Source organism: Accipiter gentilis, chromosome 17 (assembly GCF_929443795.1).
Source record: "Accipiter gentilis chromosome 17, bAccGen1.1, whole genome shotgun sequence".
Lineage (NCBI taxonomy): Eukaryota > Metazoa > Chordata > Aves > Accipitriformes > Accipitridae > Astur > Astur gentilis.
Genome location: NC_064896.1, coordinates 24,396,877 through 24,416,900, shown reverse-complemented (window position 1 = coordinate 24,416,900; position 20,024 = coordinate 24,396,877). Strand labels below are relative to the sequence as shown.

The window sequence follows — 20,024 nt, the reverse complement described above, 5'->3', positions numbered from 1 at the left end:
CCTTGCTTTAATAGAGCTCTCACTGAGCTGTTTGCTGGTGTTGGTTTTTTTTTAAGCCTAACCTGCAGCTTGCAGCAGCACCAGCTTCTTTTCACCGTTCTGTTCACAAATGTCGAACAAATGAAAAGAAGGAGCTTCAGGCTAACATCTACCTAACTAGGTGTTCTGCTTTATTGATCCCACAAACCATCCCCAGGGCACTCAGCCACCTCTACCAAAGGGAAAGATCAAAGAGTTGTCAGGTTTCTTCTCTAGATAATCCTGCATGGCATAAGCAATTACCCTTCATTTCAGATATAAATTCTGTAAAATGGGATTCTGTATTTAATATGCTGCTGTGTTTTTAATTAGAATATCTGACACGGAAAGAATTAGAAGTGGCATTTGCTTTCCCATAACAAAGCCCTGTTGAAATGACTGGAAAGGTGTAATTGAAAATTAAATCAGTCCAATAAATATTTTTGTGTATCATTTTCCTAATCATAAACTATCTTTACTCAGAGATAAGGAAAATAAATGGCCCCGACCCCTTGCAATCCAAAAGAAACATACGCTGGAAAAAAAGAATACTTGGTTCAGTACACCGATTCATTGCTGTAACATAAAAATCCGCTCTTTCTGAGTGTTGAGAGATTGAGAGGTTTTGGGTTTTTTTCCCACTGAACTGTTTAAAACGTGCATAGAAAAGATTGCACGTACCAACATTTTATACTGCATCCTAACCCTATAAACAATAACAGTTATTCAGGAACATGCCTTTATTCTAATTTTGTTGCTGTTGTTGTTATGTGGATACATATCTGCAAACTCTGACAGAATATTAATATTAGAGGCATGCGTGAAAGTTCAGGTGCAAATGTGAAAAGTTGCCAAACATCACTTATTCCAGATAAAAAGAAAACCTTTGGATTAAGGAAGAGGGAAGCAAGTTCACAGGTATTAGAGAAGTATCAGTGTACTATAGTCTTCCTTTTAGAGTGTAGATCTGTTCCCAGTACCTTTTCTTAAATTTTATTTTGGTTTATTTTATTGGTACATGAAGGTGATAGCAGGGAGAGGCAAGCTGCTTTTACAGGTCATGGTGAAGACTCTAAACTCCACCTGGCAAACAGAAAGAACGAGGATAGCTCCCAAATGACTGTTCTCCACGAAAGAATGGCGGCGGTCTGGGTTAGCATTGTTCTCCAAGCGGTTCTAATTGTGAGGACTAGACGGGAAATAAATCTCACCTTAGATGAGAGCTGTAGAGCAAAGCCTATTGTGGCTCGGAGACACGCAATTCAAAATACAGGCTAAAAGGGGTGAAAACCAAACCCCACATCTTTAAATGTAGTGCAAATAGTAGTTTCAATGTAGTAGTAATTACTAAAATTAATGTATTGGATCAGAATTTTAAAGAGCTTTTCAGCCACTGTTTTTACATCCCAGACACTGCCAGATAGCTGGTGACTGAACAACTGCATTATGAATTTCTCTTGAATTCAGAGCACAAGTATTTCTACTAACAATCATGAATGATTGAGCCCTGAAGTGACTTGATTCCTTAGATCCCATCCCACATTTCTAATAGAGAAGACTGCTCCGGAAAATCACCACTTACTTCATTCTGTAAAAACGTTGACGTTTTAAAACACAGCAGCGGTTCTCCAATCCTGCTCAGAATGCTAATGGCTTGTCAGTGACTAACAAGGGTGGAGGACATCTTAAAGCCAACTGCCGTTGAAGAGCACCTAAACGCTTCACCTCAGGCAGGGGAGAAGTCTCACACCGGCCTGATAGTCCCGTGCTGAGCTGTGTTTGGAATGAAGTCTCAGACACCAGAAGGATGACTGGGGTTTGGTCTGCAACTCGTTATCTAGGCAATCGAGTGATGCAGAATGCTAATATTGATGGCAAGTAGGCTGCGAATTAAACCTTCCTATTAAGTCTTTAAACATTAACACCAAACATTTTCAATGCAAGTTATCGATGATTGTGCCTTAGAGACACAAATCCCACTTAAACCGTTAGTTTTTGTAGGGATGAGCTTTTATGGAGAAGCCAGTGTTTAGACTTTTGGTGTGGAAACATTAAAAAGTTGAAACATACGAAAAGATTCTGAGAAAAGAGCATGTGCATGAGGAAGGCTAGATGAAAGATTAGTCACTCTGTATTTGCCTAACAATATTATTATGCAACAGATGAAATGCATTTTTTAGCTATGGAAAGATTTCTGACTGCCTCTCAGCTGCTGTTTCCCTTTAAGTGGGAGGCCGGCTCACATTTACACCTCGATCTGTCAGGTTTTCTTCTCTATTCTACTTCCAAGTTTTTTTGCATGATCAGGTGGGAATGTGACCAAAAATTTACTATCTCTAATGGATCCGGTCCAATACGCTGCAATGTGCTAGCTTGTTATGACTTTAAATACTTACATGTATATTTACTGTCTGATGTTTACATTTAGAGAGAGAGAGAGAAAGAGATTAAAAAATACTCAAAATGTATACTTTTATTTTTATTATTCTTGTCATTATTCTATATTTCCTTATTCGGGTTCATTTAACATTGTGCCGTCATTGTTATATCAACCGTTTTATGATGCAGCAAAACCACGGTTGTAGCCAGGACTAAGAGACGTCTTCAGCCAGCCTCGTGCCGCTTCACTAGTGCAAAACAAACAAAACTTTCTTACTGGAGAGATTTGGAGGTGATGCCCAGCAATACTAGAGGCCACCCACAGCAAACTTCTTGTAAGGCAGGACTTGAGTGGCCGTGGGGCGTGTGGAAGCCGGTGCCTGATGCTATCGGTGTTGTCATCAAATGTTAGATAGCTGATAAAGCAAAGATGGAAGATAGTGGCGTTGCATTTCAGTATTACACAATGAGATTATATGGGGCACAACTGCAGGACGTGCTCTGCCTCGGGCAAAAGGAATCGCTTATTTGCTAGAGCGGAGACTTTCATATAAAGTTAGGCTATCGTTGTGCATAATTGTAATATACGCACAAAGCTGCAGTGATACCAACAAACCCCGTTTTTCTCAGGAGGAAGCTCTACGTGCCTCTACTTCTGCCTCTGCCCTTCCTTTTCTCTGTGTGCTTCCCCAGCGCACAAATTATTCCAGACTAATGTTTGGAAGAAGTTGCGGACACAGCGCTTCTCAACTAAACAACAGAAGCGTGTGCTCGGTTCGCTGGGAGACTGTGTTGTTGCTTCCCCTGGGTACCTGGGGATTCGTGGAAATAGCGTGTTTCTAAATAGTTGTACCTGTGTCCTGTGGCACCCAACCCACAACTCTTGCTAAAAGCTCAAATAGACGATTTTTGCGTGTCGCTTGCCAACTCCTTCAGCTCAGGTGGACTACCTGAAGTTCAGGAGAAAAAATAGCATCTAGCATTGGAAGGGATAGATATGCAGAGGAAAAGAAATATATACTGTTTGTTTGGGGCAGCTTGCTCTTATGTGCCTTCATCTGTAATGTAAGAGTGTAAGGCAAGGGGACAGGTTACAGAAGACATACCCGAACCAACAAAACAGGACATTAAAAGTCCAGCTATATCAAAGCTTACAGCAACGTGATGTGTTTGCCGGGGTCACCCAGTTGGGCTGTCGGCTTCTGGGTGTTGCGTGTGCCTCCTGAATCCAGCGTAGGCAGAGGTGTTGGAGGGCATGTCTGGGCATGGAGGGGCTGAAGCGTGACCGTGGTGAAAGTGGGCTTTTCCCAGGAATTCAGAGCTAGAAAGACAGTGGTGCTTTCCGAGTTTAGACCCAGAGAGATCTGAAAAGTGTGCAGTTCATCTCTGCATCCTCAGTCCTAAAGTACATGGATGGGACAGAGTCCTCCAGCTGTTTGGCACGCCCGTCCGCTGAAAAACTGTGGGGAAAAGAGGCTCAAACATCCTCAAGAAGATCAAGGCAAACTTCTCTTACAAAAAGGCACAATGTCTTCACTGACCATAAAGGCAAGGCAGAACTGCAGTTCTCAAGGTCTTATCTGAAAAACCTCACTTAGCAGAGTGCAGGAAACTCAATTTATCTGTCTCAGAAAGATGAGGGGCTGAGCCAGCCCTGCTGGGATTAAAGCAGTCGCACTGTTTCATGCTATATGAAACATTTTTCATCGTCGTGAAATAAAAAGCTAATATCCAAAGCAAAATGGGTACCAATACATTGTGATATCAGATAAGTCCAGATATTTGATTTTGGTCTGTTGCTGTCTTCTGATTTCCTTCCTAAGGGTGCTTTGGTTTAGCAGAGGGTGGAAAACGGTTCATCTTGGCAATTGGTCCTGACACTCCTGCTGAGCAGAGTCCAGGCTTTTTTGTTGTTCTTGGGTTTGGGCTTGTTTTTTTTAATAGGATGCCCATAAGAGAAATGTTCCAATGATGAGCAGGGGCTCAGCATGGTTTGATTTGCGCTATTCATCAAGGGGAGGCAGAGCCAAATTTATCTTGTATACAACAAACAACCACTGTCAGACCTCAGATAAAATGTCTGAATTGAAGTTGATTGCTGGGAATAATTTTCTGAGAGAGAAAGTGATTTTCTTTCCTTGAACATACTTTGTGTCCTCGTGCTTTCAAAGGCTAGCAGGCAAACTAAATTGTTTTGTACTGATGATGTCTACATTGTATAGTTTGCTCATCTCGGGTTGAGATTCTGATGCTGTTTCAAAGAGGTAATACTGGTGTTTCAAATTATGAAACATAAACATTAAAGCATTCATCTGTGTGGCCAGAGGTCAAGATAACCTAACTTCAAGAAATTACATCTGAAAATTTGTGCCTTTTACATTGGTGGCATAATTTTACCCTTCTGTTAGTAGAATATGTCATACATCAGATAAATGTTAACCCCCATAATTTCAGATTTTCAGTGATGATAAACCCCTTTAAAATGGACCCGGGCTAGTTTGTCACATTTAACAATGCCTATAAGCTGTGACTTTTGCCTCACGAGCTGTTTATTTTATATGCTAAATGAGGAGGGGATATTATGAAAAATACAATATGTAGCTGTGTAATTAATGATTTTAATGAAATGAGTTTGAGGAAAAGGAAGGAACTAGAACTGCAAGTGTAAAAGTGCTTCTATTGAGCTTCCAAGCATATAGTTTGTGCTTTTCTTTTTAAGTCTTTGTCTAAGTTTTCTAACAGGGACATGGGAATTAAAAAAAAAAAAAAAAAAAAAAAAAAAAAGAAAAAAATTTACTTAAAAACCCCCTTTCATGCCTTTCAGTCATTATGCATTAATATTGTAGGGAGAAAGGGATAGGAGAAGGAAGGAGACCTGAATTTTATTGAGCTAAAAGTTAGTAAAATTCTTTAACAATATGAAAAGAAAGGACCATTGGCACTGTGGTTATTGTTTTCTGAGAATGCTAAGGTAGTCATATCTCTCTGTATTTTTCTTCCCTCTCTCCCCCTTCTCCGGAGAGGCGATGTGCTGCCTGTCACGGTAGGGATTGCTGCTTTTGTGATAACATGGGTGCATTTCTTCAGATGTTTTGCGATTATTTTGGCTGGTTACTGGCCTTTGATTCAGGAGAATAAATGACAGAAAAGAAGGGATTATTTTCTAGAGTTAGGAATAGAAAGGCATATATACCCTTTTAGCCAGCAAGCGAGGTTGTTTTTTTTTTTCCCTTGCAGGTTCCAAAGGCACGCTGGCAAAGCAACTATGATGCTACAGCTTTTTTTGTGTTTTTATATTGGTGGGAGATCTTTAGGCAGCCTAAATGTAGGGCTACTGTCAATGATCATATAATGAATTCAGCTTCCTTTAAGCCTGGTCTCGCATATTGAAAATAATATCAGAACCCAAACAAAATATGCAAATGTGATGTGAATATAAGAAAAAAGGGAAAAAAGCCCAGGGACTGTCTGACAAATCTGTTTAGGATTGGGGCAGAAAGCTTTTTATTTTCAGCATGGAAGCTCTGTGAAGAGTATGTTAACAAATCTGACAAGTTGTCATTGAGTGTTCTCAATTTTTTGGAGGACACAGAATAGACACTGTACTCACGTGTGGTACTAGTTCTTGAGTGTAGGTACCAGGACAGTAAGAATTGACTGCATGGGAAGAGAAAACAGGATTCTTGCGCATGTGGCAACCACATTTGTGGCAACCAGCAGTTTTTTGCCCTTGAATTTAGGGATGCACTGAAACTACTGGTAAAGTGAGCTAAAAGATTTAGTAAATTGAGAGTTAGATACTACAGTAACTTGGCTTAATGATATGATCGCATGCAAACACTCCAGCTAACAGTTTGTGCTATAAGCTAAGATGTTCAAATACATTAAATTACCCGTTTTGTCTAAATAGAATGGCATCCTTTCTCTAAATCTGAAAGGCCATGCCTAATTAAAATCATTATTTTATATAATTTTAAAAGAGTCTATTAAAGACATGTTTACAGATACTTAATTTATTCCTTAAACTTTTATTGGTTTTCAAACTTGAAATGTCCATGACCTTTTCCATTAAAGTACTTCATAACAACTGAAAAATTTGAAATAAAAACTGTGTAAAATTCTAGTTAAGCTTATTTGTTATTGTACTTTGAAGGATGCTTAATAGGAAAATAAGAAGCATCGTCTTGGATCCTTGTCTATGACTTAGAAGTCAGAACATCTGTCCTGACTCGATAAGTATTTGTAACCTAAAAAAAAAAAAAAATCACTGATTAATTGATCTGATTTTCAATAACCTCTTTCTAGCAAACTTACAGAATGTTTACCTGATCAGAGTCTTCATTTTGCAACGTTTAATTCAGAATCCTGATCGAACCAGGCTCTGTTATACTTTACATGTTTCTACTGATATACTTCACATTCTGCTATAAAATTAGCACTATTAATCAGTATGCAAAGCTATTTTTGACAGTGGCATGTGATTGGCAAAGTAACATAAGTCACTCAAATTGTAAGCAAGAAGTTGTCATCTACCTCTGACAAGCTCCTACTTATTATGCTCTTGATAATTGTAACCTTTAATGCTTGCTCTCATTTCTAAAAACATTATTAAGTACAGATTAAATCATGACTATTTTGCCTGCACTCTGGTAACCCTGGTTTTTGTTTTGTTGCTAATAGACTGGATAATGAGACAGGATTCGTAAATCCTGCTAAACCTAGCTAAATCTCCAAAATGGAGTCCATCTCCTTACTTAAAATATTTTCATCAGATTTTGGTTTTGAACAAATTCTTTTAACTATTTTCTTTTTGCCAGGCTACTTTGGCACATAATGTGGAAATTGTGACAGCCGTCTAAACCAGCGTGTGTCCTGTCGAGGCGGTAGACGTGCAGTTCTTCACATTCTGGGTTACTGTAGGGTCTTCTCAAAACAGCACGTGTCGAAGTTAATGTATTAATAGAAGTATTTCTTATAGTAGCTTGTGCTTGGCAAAAGGAAGATAAATGAGCGAAAATGTCAGGCTTACTACTCATTCCTACTTTGGTTCTGAAATAAGGATAGAGTCCGTTACCTAAACCAACCATCGCCAGGCTGTGAGGGGATAATGAGAGGATAATGAAGCTGGTTAGTCAAAACAAAGTGATGACTTGACTTCCTGGGTTAATTAAGTGCAATTCCCTAATGAAGCAGTGCCTTTGGCACATCTGTTTGGCTGTCACCCTAAGAGGTGACGCTGATCTTTCATGTGAAACCAATCACATCTGCTGTGTGATCACAGTACAAGATAGCTCTTTAGATGTAGCTCTGCTCAAGTAAAAGATGTGTTGGGTCTCCTTCACCTCTTTGGTTTCTAGCTGGTTTATATTCGTTCGCCTCGTATCTGCCACCCAGTTCCCAAGGTGTTGCTCTGTGATGATCATCATTTTCAAATAACGAAAAAAAGTAATCGACTGCGAGACTTACCAGAGCAACATTTGTTCTCTCTCCCCACGCACCCAGCCCTTTGCAATCACGTTCTGCAAGGCAGAACCTGGGTTGTCTCATTCCAAGTAACAGCTCAGTTCCTTTCTGTTGTATTACAGAACTGTGGGTGCCCGTGTCAAACAGCTGGAAAAGATTTATTGTTTCTGCAGCAGCGTATATTGGTGCACGGCAGATAGCAACAGTGAAACGTGTGAAATGATGTAGTATTTTCTCCTGATTTTTGGAATTGGGCAAAGGAGGTTTCAAGTGGAATTTTAATTTCTTTGCATGCACTTTAATATGAAAGGTTTTTTTCAAGAAAAACTCCAAGCTTCTCATTCTGGAAACAAAGCTTCCAGTGTTTCAGTGGGATGTGGATCTAAATTTGAATTTGATGGAATTACCGTTTTTTTTCTCTAGTGCCAGCTTGTTGTTGTGCACAAAGTTCAAGAAAGCTATTTCTATTCGGTAATAAATATACATTCCCGAAACGTGGTGGGCTAGGTTTCTGTATGTCTGTTCGCAGTTCGTTAGCACAGGAGTTGATGGTTTTGGTGTTCTTTTCATTTCTTTTTTTAGTGTAAGCATGTTAAGTCCAGCGCTTGAAGATCTGCTTATCGAATACTTATGTTTCTAAGCAGTTTTGAGAGATGTCCATGCTGCAGAGAAATCTTTACCCTTGACTGTCAATTATGGGATAATAAGAGTGAGAAGTGCAGAAACAATTACCAGACTATTGAAAATTCCTTTTATCAAGGTTTATTTTCCCTGAAAATGAGAAGAAGTACATTTAAAATTCCTATATGAAAAAGCATATTGAAGTGGCAAAATGCTATCAGGTAGCTAACCTTCTAAATTTTTTGATTACTTGCAGTTTTAAATTATAAAATTTAGCAGAGAGACCCCATGAATTTGATCGTCAAGGTCAAGTGATGAGATCTTGGCCCTGTTACTCAGTTGTTATAATGATTTACTGAAAATGATACTGAGCTATGCAGTTGACACCAGGTAAGGGTTACAGGGGTTTTTTCTTTCCTTTTTTACCTCAGCATATCCAATCTAAATTGCTTTCAGTTGCTAGAGTGTTTTGGAAGGTTTCTATGTGCAGTCTTGTTCCTGTGAAAGCAGGGTTTAATGCAAAGTCATAGGCTTTTAGAATTCTGTAAGAGATGATATTGTGCCATGATGCATCTCTCTTCTTATCTGTGTCTTTGCTGGTGACTTGAAGGTGTTATCCATGTATAAAATAAAACCAGTAGGATCAAATATTTAGAGGGTCCCTTAATATTTCAGTAACTCTCAGTAATAAAACTGTTGGTTTTTTTTTCCCCCCCTCTCAGAACAAAAGCCTCAAAAACAAGCTCTTGTCAGGAAACAAGCTTTGTGGTATTCATGCGGAAGAGGTAAGTAACGTTCCTCTCTATTCTGAATCTAACATACTCAAAAGAAGCTTGCATCACAGTCTTTTGTACTGAGGGTCTGGTATAGATTATATATTATGCTCGTATGGTGAGTGTTCCTAAAGCGCCCTCATATCAACTCATTTTTGTGACATCACTAGAAGCAACTCAAATGTATTAGAAAGTGATCTGCAAACTCAAATTTTGGAGGAATAAAATAAAGTTTGGGCATGCTTATGAAAATTATATGTAGCTCTGTAGATGTATAATATACATATATAACATATGTAAAACTGATTTCCTTTCCATGATCTCTATGCTAGACTAAGACAGGGAGAGCTAAATGCCTTTTTTTGAAATTAACTTATAGAGACAACAGGGATTTATTATTATGGATTCCTAGAACGTTTCATTACTTCAAGGAAAAAAGGGTCACTTTATGAAACAGAGGGAAAGAAATCTCCCCTCTACTGAAGAGCGAGCTAGCAAAGATAGTTGATGATACAAAAGCCCTCTTTTTTTGCAAATACATAAATGTACAAGTAACTGCGTTTGTGCGAGCAGTCCTTTTAGCTATTTAACTTTTCCTGAAAGAGGGTATTACTGTATATGAGTCTGGTTTACTCATTTACATGACTTCAGTGATGGTTTTTTGCATATATAATTCCTGTGAAAGTCATTGCACCTTGCCAGAATGAAACAGAAGCGTAATGCTGCTTCTTGACTAAGATTTTCATAATTATGGTCGAACGTGAAGGAAACAATAGGGTTTAGGGGTATTTTTTTCCCCAGCTTGTCAAAATCTATGTTATCTTCTTATATCTCCATTGTTGTTTTTACACATGCCACAGTATATGAGTACAAACATGCTACCATGGAAAAGCAATTGATGTTGATTTTGGTTATTTTTCTGCATTTTGAAGCTGATCTCGTTTCTGTTCTTGTCAGAACTTGCTACCTTTTTTCTGATCTTAAAAGTAAATATTTAAAATAACCCCCTTGATTTTATTATCCTCACTTTCAGTCAAAGAAGATCCAAGCCCAGCTGAAAGAGCTTCGTTATGGGAAAAAGGATTTGATTTTTAAGGTAAGTTTTATTTCACCATAGTTAGCTAAAGTTTTAGAGTTAATATAGCATTGAAGTAAGCTGGGAGTATGGTAGCTGACTTTATTACTGTAGTTGTAAGGAATCTTTTCCTTCTCACCATACTGAAAAGAGCTCAAAGCACCCCAGACAGACATAATACCATAATGCAATTTCAGAAATATCACCTTTTTTTTTTTTTTTTTTTTTTTTTTTTTTGTGCAAACCACTATAACAGGGACAGTGCTTTTTATGAAATTGCTTTCTGGGGCAAAGAAGAGAAGGTTCAAAGCCTAAAAAGTTGTCTGGTATCTTTGTTTTTAAATAAACAAAAGCAGTGGCAAATATTTACTTTATGAATATCTGTATTTACATGCTCACATAAAGCTATGTTCTAGTTTCCTGCTGGTAACCAAAACATATTGCTCTATTCTATAGATTCTGTAACAGGTATTTCATCTTTGTAACCAAACAATAGAATGTTTTACACATGGTTCTTGTTTTTTCTTTGATTAGCAGTCCTCCATGGCAATGCCAATTATTGTTAACACTTAAAGCAACTCTCTGTGTTTGTGATAAGCTTGAGCAACGGAATGTTGCTTAGGTCCCTGGATCCAAATTCCTGCTATAGGCTGAAACTAGAAAAAAAAAAAAAAAAAAAAAAGAAATGTCTGTGGCTTATATACAATCCAAAATAATAGCCTGTCTAGCTAGCACATTTCAAAAAAAAAAAAAAAAAGAAAGGAAGGGGAGGAGGGGGAAGGACAAAACATAGAGACATTTTGCTGAAGGGCATCAGTCCTTGTTAACAGAGGGAGAAGTTAATACCTGTTAAAAAAGGAGGAGAGTGAGTCAGGTCACCTGACTGGAGGCTGCTAATTGAGTAGTGCTTTTATTCCTGGCATAAAGGATGAAGATAAGTAGTCATCTTCGGAGTGACTAGAGCTAAAATTACTTACAAAGTAATTCATCTCAATATGAGGTCCAAATTGCCTTCTGGAAGTATTTAACTCTCCCTACTGTCTCTCTATTGTATGCATAGTACTGTAAAGGTGGAATAATGTAGGCCATTTAAAATACAGGGTGATTTGTGTGAGTTTTTCCTTTCTTTCTTTCTTTCTTTTTTTTTTTTTTTCCATGCACAGGTTGATTCCAAGTTTTTTTTTTTCAGGAACATTTATTTCTGATCATCATGAGACCCAAACCAGGGGAATAGATTTAGAGATTAAAAACTAGGCATATTATACATCTAGGCAGTTAAATTTTAATACTAGCTAGCATTAACAAAAATAATCCATTTTTCTTCAAATTCAGTGTAGGTATAATTGAGAGTTTGAACTGAGGAAAAGATTATAATCTTGCCTTGGTGTGAAAGCTTGTTTTCTTTGGCTGAAGCAGTAGGATTGTTCAGTACTACTGTCTACTTTTTGTTTTCATTATGCTAACATGCAGTGATCCCCAAAATGGATCTGAATCGGGCTAGGTTGTGCTTAACGAGGGAACACCTGCTAAGTGCTGGCCACCTGAAAACAGTTTACAGGAGCGGAGCAGGAAAAACACGAGCACGAAGAAGTGAACAAATGGGAAGGGCTGTCTGGCAAGTCACTGGCATACATAAAATGAAATCCTCCTTCTGCTCACCCTCGTTCAGTAAACTATGACAGTGTAGAGGTTAAGGTATAGATGTAAAATCAGGGGTTTGTGGTGGAGGGGAGGGTGTTACTCGTGTTATAACGGAGGTGATGTGCCCAGTGTGAACAGAAGTGGGTCTCACCTGACTGGATGCGGATGTCTGCACCATGGGCTCCGCTTCTAATCCTAGGGGAGTTACTCAGTGCTGCCGTGGGAGTCTGGGAAATACACCGTCTCCTAAAGGCTATGTCTACATTTGACCACATGAATTGTGCCTTAAACTCCTTGACCTACGCTGAATAGACATAGTCCTCGATCATGAAGTAATACTAGGGCCACCAGCTCCCATGTAGGTCCCCAGTTACGTAGGGTGTGTTCTGTTCCGAATGCATTTACTTGCAAGATAGGGAAAATGTTACTCGTCTTTTAGGGAAACTGTGAACTAATGTAATTTAAAATGCTTTGAGAAATTTAGATGGATGGCGTTAATGAATTATGAAATGGATTCCAAAGTCCCACATACTGAGAACTGCATGAGCAAATACGTGAAACATCTCTCGGCCATGTGCAGCACTGTATGACATTGACTGCCTGATTTGCTAATTTGATATATCTGTATCCTTTACGCGTAGCCAGAAATGTTTTTGTCAATCTTTTTCCTGACTACAGAAATTTCATATATGGAGAAAAGGGAACAGCAAGCTTATGCTATCCTCCTAAATAACGGTGTGAGATGTGGGAAGGGGTAGATTCAGTGTGCTGTTTTGTGCGTGTTTCAGGTGTGAAGACAGACACAGTGAACAGAGTAGAAGCCATTTGGTATAGGGTGGAAAGCTTTTTAAGTATCTCTCTGACTGGAGAGAGGCTGCCAGGTTTGGAAAAGAGCAGGTGGTACTTCATTTCTAATTGCTCTGATACTAGAAACTAAACAGATTTCATGTTATCATTGCTGTTGAAGCTGTTTTGTGAAGCTCTGATTCTTTCTGATAAAAGATCAAAACGGTGGCTGGATAGTCCTCTGCCAGCACAGAGCATGAACGGCGTGTGTGATAATCTCCCGGCTGCTGGTTACTGTCAGGTTACAGGACTTCTACCCTGTCCCCCTTCCACCGCCTTCCCACCCTATTAATCCTTATGTTTTCTGTGTGCCTTCCTGAGGACTTCAGGGAGTTGTGTTCTCTGTATAGCTCTGAACGTTGCAAGCTTCTCCCAGCAGTTCACCAAAAGGATGTAAACTTCAGGCTATTAGATTTCTGAAGGGTTTGAGGGAATGCTTCGCTCCATGCCCACGAAACTATCGCTTTGTGCGGTGGAATTAATTGCGCAGATACCCGTGAAGTAAGTAGGGAGGGGTTGTTTGCTTTTTGTTTTGCATAATCGACATGGAGAAACTAGTTCTTAAATTCTGGTGACTATTATTGTCAATGACTCTGTACTGACTAGAGCTCTGGGGATTAAGTGGGAGAGGAAGAGGAAGGGGGGAAGAGACAGCCGCCTCCTTTATACTCCAGTGAATTGGTAAATGATATCTACTTTTAACATTGTGTGACAGGAACTTAACAAGCGGTAGCAAATATAACATGAGTTCATCGTATTTGGCACGTATTTACTCTTATGTTTTCAGAGCGTTTTGTAACCTAGCTGATGAATCATGTAGCTTGTGTATATGTATATTTATATTTTTCTGTCTCTATGTAATATAATGCCATACAACAACTAAGCAGGGAGAGTCTCAGAAATTTAGTGATGTGCTCAAGGCCACGGAGGTTGTCAGTATCTACTGAGATTAGAATTTGAGCTCCTGGGTCTTTGTCACAGTTCAGTCCCTTAAACCCACAGCACAGTGTCCTTAAAGAGCTGACAAAAGTTGAAATTTGCTTCGTGTTATAATGAGAAAAATAAGGAATGATTAATAAAAATTTTCACTCAAGCTTCTTAATTTTACAGCTGCCTTTGTCAGCACATACTTACTAGTTCTGAATGAGTTCACTCTTAAATGCAATAATTTAATTATGGTCTTAAAACCCTGATTCAGTGAAGTAGTCTTAAGTTTAAATGCTTTGCTAAATCGAGGTCTACATTTGTTTCAGGTGTTCGTAACCGCTTCTTTTTAAATTACTCTTCCTTTATTAACTGTCTTCCCATCACTTGGCTATACTGTCCTAGAAGCAGTCACATGTTTTACTAAATTAGAAAAAAAAAAAAAAAAATTCCATGAAATGCAACTATATGTGCGTGTCTGATAGGAATATGAGATGAAGAAAAATAATCTAGCAATAACTTTCACTATCAGTTTATATATGTTTATTGTATTTTTGAAATTGTTGTTCTTTTAAATGTACAAGGTGAGAATGGTTCGCTGGTATGGCTTGAGTATTTTGTTGTTTACATTTTTTGCAATTAATTTCTAAGGATTCTGCTTCAGACTTTCAGAAGTATGAATTTCAACTACTGCTTCATCTGTTTTCCCTTTGGTTGTTTAAATTCTGACACAAAATATATTGATAGACAGTCCTAAACCCCCCCACCCCCAAAAGTTCAAATGTGTACGCTTAGCCTACCAATGTACTTAATCTTTGTTCCAGGGTAGAATTTAAATGTAAATAAGCAAGTAAATATCATCTGCCTTACAAAAAATTAGATAATGGCTAATAAGTGTTCCGTACATGGTCTTACCACGAGTGAGATGGTTTATAATGACGCACCCTCCTCTGAAGAGCAAACCACGTTTCCTCCGGTTGGGTACAGGGACGTGGCCGGTTCCGTCACGGTGGGTATTGACACTGACTGACCACTTCCCTGTGGCCCTGGGGGTCCTTAGACCTCTCCGTGTGTTTAGAGCCAGCGGGTGCCCCGGTAATAACGTCAAACTGGCGGATGGCTGGGAAGACCGGTGCGGGGCTGGGAGATGAGCGGCAGTAGGAAGCAGCAGTGATGGAGGTGCTCAAATAGAGAGGGAAAAGAGAAGGTGGGTGGGAGGTTAGTGGGGGTGACTGGAAGAGAGGAAGAGGGGAGGGAAGAGGGAGGAAGGAGGGAGGGAAGAGGAGAACCTTGCTCCCGACGCTTGACGGCCTCTGCTGCTCCTCACGGTGGTCTGCCTTGTTTCTGCGGTGGTACTCCTGAACTCACACGTTTCTGTGAAGCGCAGTATCCGAAATTAAGAGCAAGCTTGTCAGTCATTTACCCTCAGTTCTCTTTTATGCTCCTGAATAGTGTTTCAGGTACTGAGCGCTGGATACCTCTAAATGACTAAGCAGTGCCGTATCAACGTCTCCAATTCAGGCTTGCCTTATAACTGCTTACACAGACTTCTATAAGGGAGAGAAGGCAGGTTAAAAATAATGTTTTGGGTTTTTTTTTTCTTTCAAGGACTTGTTTCAAGAAAGTATTTCTGTCTGGGAAACACCTGAACTGACTTTATAAATAAGGGACAAAGGATATATTTTAAAGACTTGCCTAACTAAACTGACATTTAAAGTCAAATCCCTTTTCCAACTTCTTTGAAACACGTAGTGCTACGCTAGTCAATTTGTTATCTGGATGTGTGAAAACCATTTTAAACCATGCATTTGCTATGGTAAGTAGAGTCATAGGAAAGCAAAACTGTGTGAGATTTTTCACATCATACTGACTGGATGTGGTAAATATTTATACCGTTCCTTCCTCTAAAGTAAAATTGATGCCACCGTATGTGTTTTCCTGCTTATTAGCAGTATTTAATTACATGCCACAGTAAACCTATTTCCTGGAGTTGCAAAGTATTTATTTCTGTAATGCAGACTATGAGATTCTGCATTCCCTACAGAGAAAGAGGTGAAACGAGTAAAGAAAAACAAACAAACAAACAAAAAAAACCAGGAAACCACCAAAGACCTGACTTAGCAGAGAACTTGCGTTAAACATTAAAATTGCTGCCTGGGCTTGAAATAATCAATTACATAATTTTGGATTTGTGATAACCTTTACAGAAGTGCTTTGTGTGCTTGCACATGTATCGAGATGCAAAAGTTTCAGGTTTTCCAATACGATTCTATCTATTTGCATAGAGCTGGCAGTCAGGCTTGACCCAAATCCAGCCATTTCATAAATGTACATTCACTTCACCCACGATTTGCACCTGCTTGCACTATTAAAAATGTTATCAACTGCGGAATTCACCTGACCTTGCGCGTTTGAAAAAGGAGTCCATTTAACACACTTTAAAGGATTCTTCGTTATGTTGAAAGTACCATAAAACTCCTTCTTTCCTTGCAGAAAGCCTTCCCCCAAAGCAACGTTGTTTTCCTTAAACTTTATTTATACATCGATTTATTTGGCACAAAAAGAGTGCTCTTATCTTCGTTGTTGCTTTTACATTGCCCTGTAATGCTAACTGTAACTTCTGTAGCTCAGTGTTGAAGGGAGATGATAAGAGAAAACTGAGGACAGTTTCTTATGGGCCTGTCATATCAACTTCCCTGAGAGAATACTATAACTCATCTCGCTTTCAGACAGAATCTCTAGCCTGTATACTGTGTTTATTCATCCAATGTGTTTCCTCAGCATCAGGATCTTCTGCGGTCTCCCTTGGGAAATTTAGCAATGCTGCTTAGGAAAAACAAAACAAAACATTACAAAATATCAGTTATAAACATAAATGTAATGCAAAATATTAGAGTAGGTTGGGTTTTTTTCCCAGAGTTCTTAAACTAGTGATTCTGTTAGGGAGAAGAAGTTTGTAAGCTCCAGGCTGACTTCAGCACATTGCATAGCAACCGAATAGAGTCTGGAAGAGGAGACTTACCGGTTATTACGTGTTTAATGCATAGCATTTTTAAGCATATAGTTTGGAGAGAATAACTACCAAAGACTTCAGATAAGAAAATAGTCTCTAAAAAGTTTCCCTTGACTTTGTCAGAAATGACAAATTAATGAGTAGAAAGTAACAAACTGACCCCCCTTTTAGCTATTTTTTTTCTTTTTTTTGTGATGTTTTCTATTTGACAAATTTGTTTTCATTGGTCTGCTGTGATTTGAATATTACTCTTTGATGATTTTTTTTTTATTAGCAAAAAAGAGGTTATTTTTCTTTCACTTGAGTTTATTTTTCTCTAAAAGCCTTTGCTTTTCTTACAAAGGATGAACAAGAAATGAAAAGCGCGCAAAATACAAGCAGACTCTGATAGACGATGAAATGAAAAGTCTGAAAATATTCTTATGGACTTTTCCTTTTAAATACATAAATAAGAAAAGTTACTTTGTATTTACTGAGATCAAAAATTCTTATACATATGTGGCAATCCCATCAGCACTGGTTCAGTTCTGGCAAAAGCTTGGGAGCCTATGGAAAAGAGAAAGGTTGTTCCATATTCTCTGACTCCAAAGAAGGTTCAATTATATATATGTGTGTTATTCTTTTACAATGCTTATCTAATTTTTTTTTTTTTTTTAAGAAACTTGCAGCAGTTCAAACTCTATGTGTTTCTGCTGCTTTGGTCTAGTCTAGTCTATTAGCCTTAGTAGCAGGAAATGTTTTTGCATGTCCTGAATCTTCCTTACTGAACTTGAAGCCAATTAGTTATCATGCTATCTCCCATAGACTTGGAGAATAGAATTATTTTTTTTTTAAAAAAAACCCCTTCCTTTAAGCATATTTTGCATATTTTGAGATTATCATCCTGTGTCTCTCTCAGTGTTCTTTGTTAGACTAAAATAGATAGAATTTTTTTTTACGGTCTTGCTTCTCAGTACATGTTTGCACACGATTAATGTTTCATGTTAGTCATATCTGAACTTGTTGTCTTTGGTCTCTGTCCATTTACAGTGCCCTAAAATGGACACTGAAGGCCAGCTGGCCATTTCACTCATGCTGAGCAAAGCAAAAGGATTTTTGTAGTCTGTACCCACAGTGTTCTTTGCCTTTTCTACAAAAACGTGACATATTCGGTGGTGATATCATCTAGAGTCATTCATCCCTACGGTTCTATATTCTATATTTGTTTTATCGATTATTCCTGTCTGCATTTAGCATCTTATACTTGTCTTTAGTGAATGTCATCCTATTTTTTCCAGTCTGTCAGGATACATTTAGATAAATCCCATCTTCTATGACACACAGAGTTCTGGTTCGATGTCACCAGAATATTTAATGAGTTTATGTTTAGTTTACTGTTCAGTTCATTAATGATATATATACCAAATAAAACTCTGTCCCCTGGAGAGGTAGTCTGATTATTCTTTGCAGTACTTTTCCAAAAATGAATGTTGTACTAATGGATCTATAAGTCATGACCCCTTCAATTTGTCTTTCTCAAGAGGGGTATCATGCATATTCTTTTCCAGTCTTCAGGTTCTTCAGCCACTGCTGCATCTGTAAGGAACTTAGAGCCTAATACCACTTCCTAAGCAATAAAAATGATGATGCACAACCGTGACTAACAGAAAACAATCAAGTGAAAACTCCTACCAATCTGTAATTGGACAGAGTTGTATTAGAGAGGAAAATGATCTTTTGCCTAAAACAATTTATCTAAAGATCTAGGACTACACCTAAAAAAAGAGGTACCGTGTACCATAGCATTTAAATTTGGCTGAAAAGGGGTGGTGGATACGGTGGTGGAAATAAATTGTGTATCGACCCACCAAACCCCATCACTGTTTAATATCTTTGTAAGTGATCTGGATGACAGGATCAAGTGTACCCGGATGAAGTTTGCCCATGATACCAAACTGAGTGGGGAAGTTGACACTTCGGAAGGGAGAGCCCACCCTGCAGGAAGACCTGGATAGGCTGGAAGAGTGGGCTAACGAGAACCTCATGAAGTTCAACAAAGACAAAGGTAAGGTCTTGCACCTGAGAAACCATAATCCAGGAGTGCGGCACAGGCCGGGATCTACCTGCTGGGGAGCAGCTCTGTGGAAACGGGTGTGGGCATCCTGGTGAACAACAAGCTCAATACGAGCGAACAGTGCGCTGCTGCGGCAAAGAAAGCCAACAGGATCCCGCATTGCATCAACAAGGGCGTCACCAGCAGAGAGAAAGAAGTCATTATCCCGCTCTACTCAGCACTTGTCAGGTTACGCCTGGAATACTGTGTTCAGTTTTGGTCCCCGCCATACCAAAAAGCTGTGGACAGGCTGGAGACGGTCCAGAGAAGGGCCACAGAGCTGATCAAAGCACTGGGAAGCCTGCCATATGAGGAAAGGCTGAGAGAACTGGGTTTGTTCAGCCCTGAGAAAAGAAGGCTTAGGAGACACCTGATCCCATGTTCCAGTATTTAAAGGATGGCTACAAAGAAGATGGAGACTGCCTCTTTACAAGGAGTCACATGGAAAAGACGAGGGGTAGTGGGTACAAGTTACTCCTGGGGACACGCCAACTGGACACAAGAGGACAATTTTTCCCAATGAGAATAATCAGCCATTGGAATAATCTCCCCAGGGAAGTGGTGGATTCTCCAACACTGGACACTTTCAAGATTCGGCTGGACAGAGTGCTGGGCCATCTTGTCTAGACCTTGCTTTTGCCAAGAAAGGTTGGATCAGATGATCCCTGAGGTCCCTACGAACTTGGTATTCTATGAAAGATATCATAGAATTTGCCCCAGACCTTGAGAGATGACCTCGGTAGTATTATTTTCAGTAATTATTTCGAACTATGATTTGTTCTCCTGTAGTGAACGTCTATGAGGGTCGGAGACAGCATCGTGGTTGCAAGTATTGCAAAATGCTTTTCTTCATCTTTAGCTTGGGGATTATCAGCTTTGTGCTAATATTACTAAACATTTGTGAGTAATAGATGCAGTGATGTGATGGTTATACATGAAGTTCAGGTTGTCTACGAGCCCAGAACTTATGGAATAGTTTGTATTTTGTGCTCTGATTCCATTTTTATACATTGGTTTGTGCAAAGCCAGATAGAAAGATTGATGACATTTCTCTTTCAAAGCATTTTCAATACAAGGTAATTACAAAATCAGTAAAGTTATATGTTTAATAGCTTAATCAGCAATTAAAGCTCTTTCACAGACGTTGCGGTAGCTGGTGTTGTATGACAGCCAGGAGCA

The 20,024-nt window shown here is 38.9% G+C and overlaps 1 protein-coding gene across 4 annotated transcripts in view; it reads left to right on the top strand.

Annotated features, from left to right (window-relative positions):
* Nucleotides 1-20,024, top strand: part of LUZP2 (leucine zipper protein 2) — a 329,431-nt gene that overhangs the window by 252,064 nt on the left and 57,343 nt on the right. For all 4 annotated transcript variants that reach the window (XM_049820232.1, XM_049820233.1, XM_049820234.1 and 1 more), the window contains 2 exons: nt 9,204-9,266; nt 10,288-10,350. In XM_049820232.1, the coding sequence (XP_049676189.1) occupies nt 9,204-9,266; nt 10,288-10,350 (126 nt within the window). The remainder of the gene's footprint in view (nt 1-9,203; nt 9,267-10,287; nt 10,351-20,024) is intronic.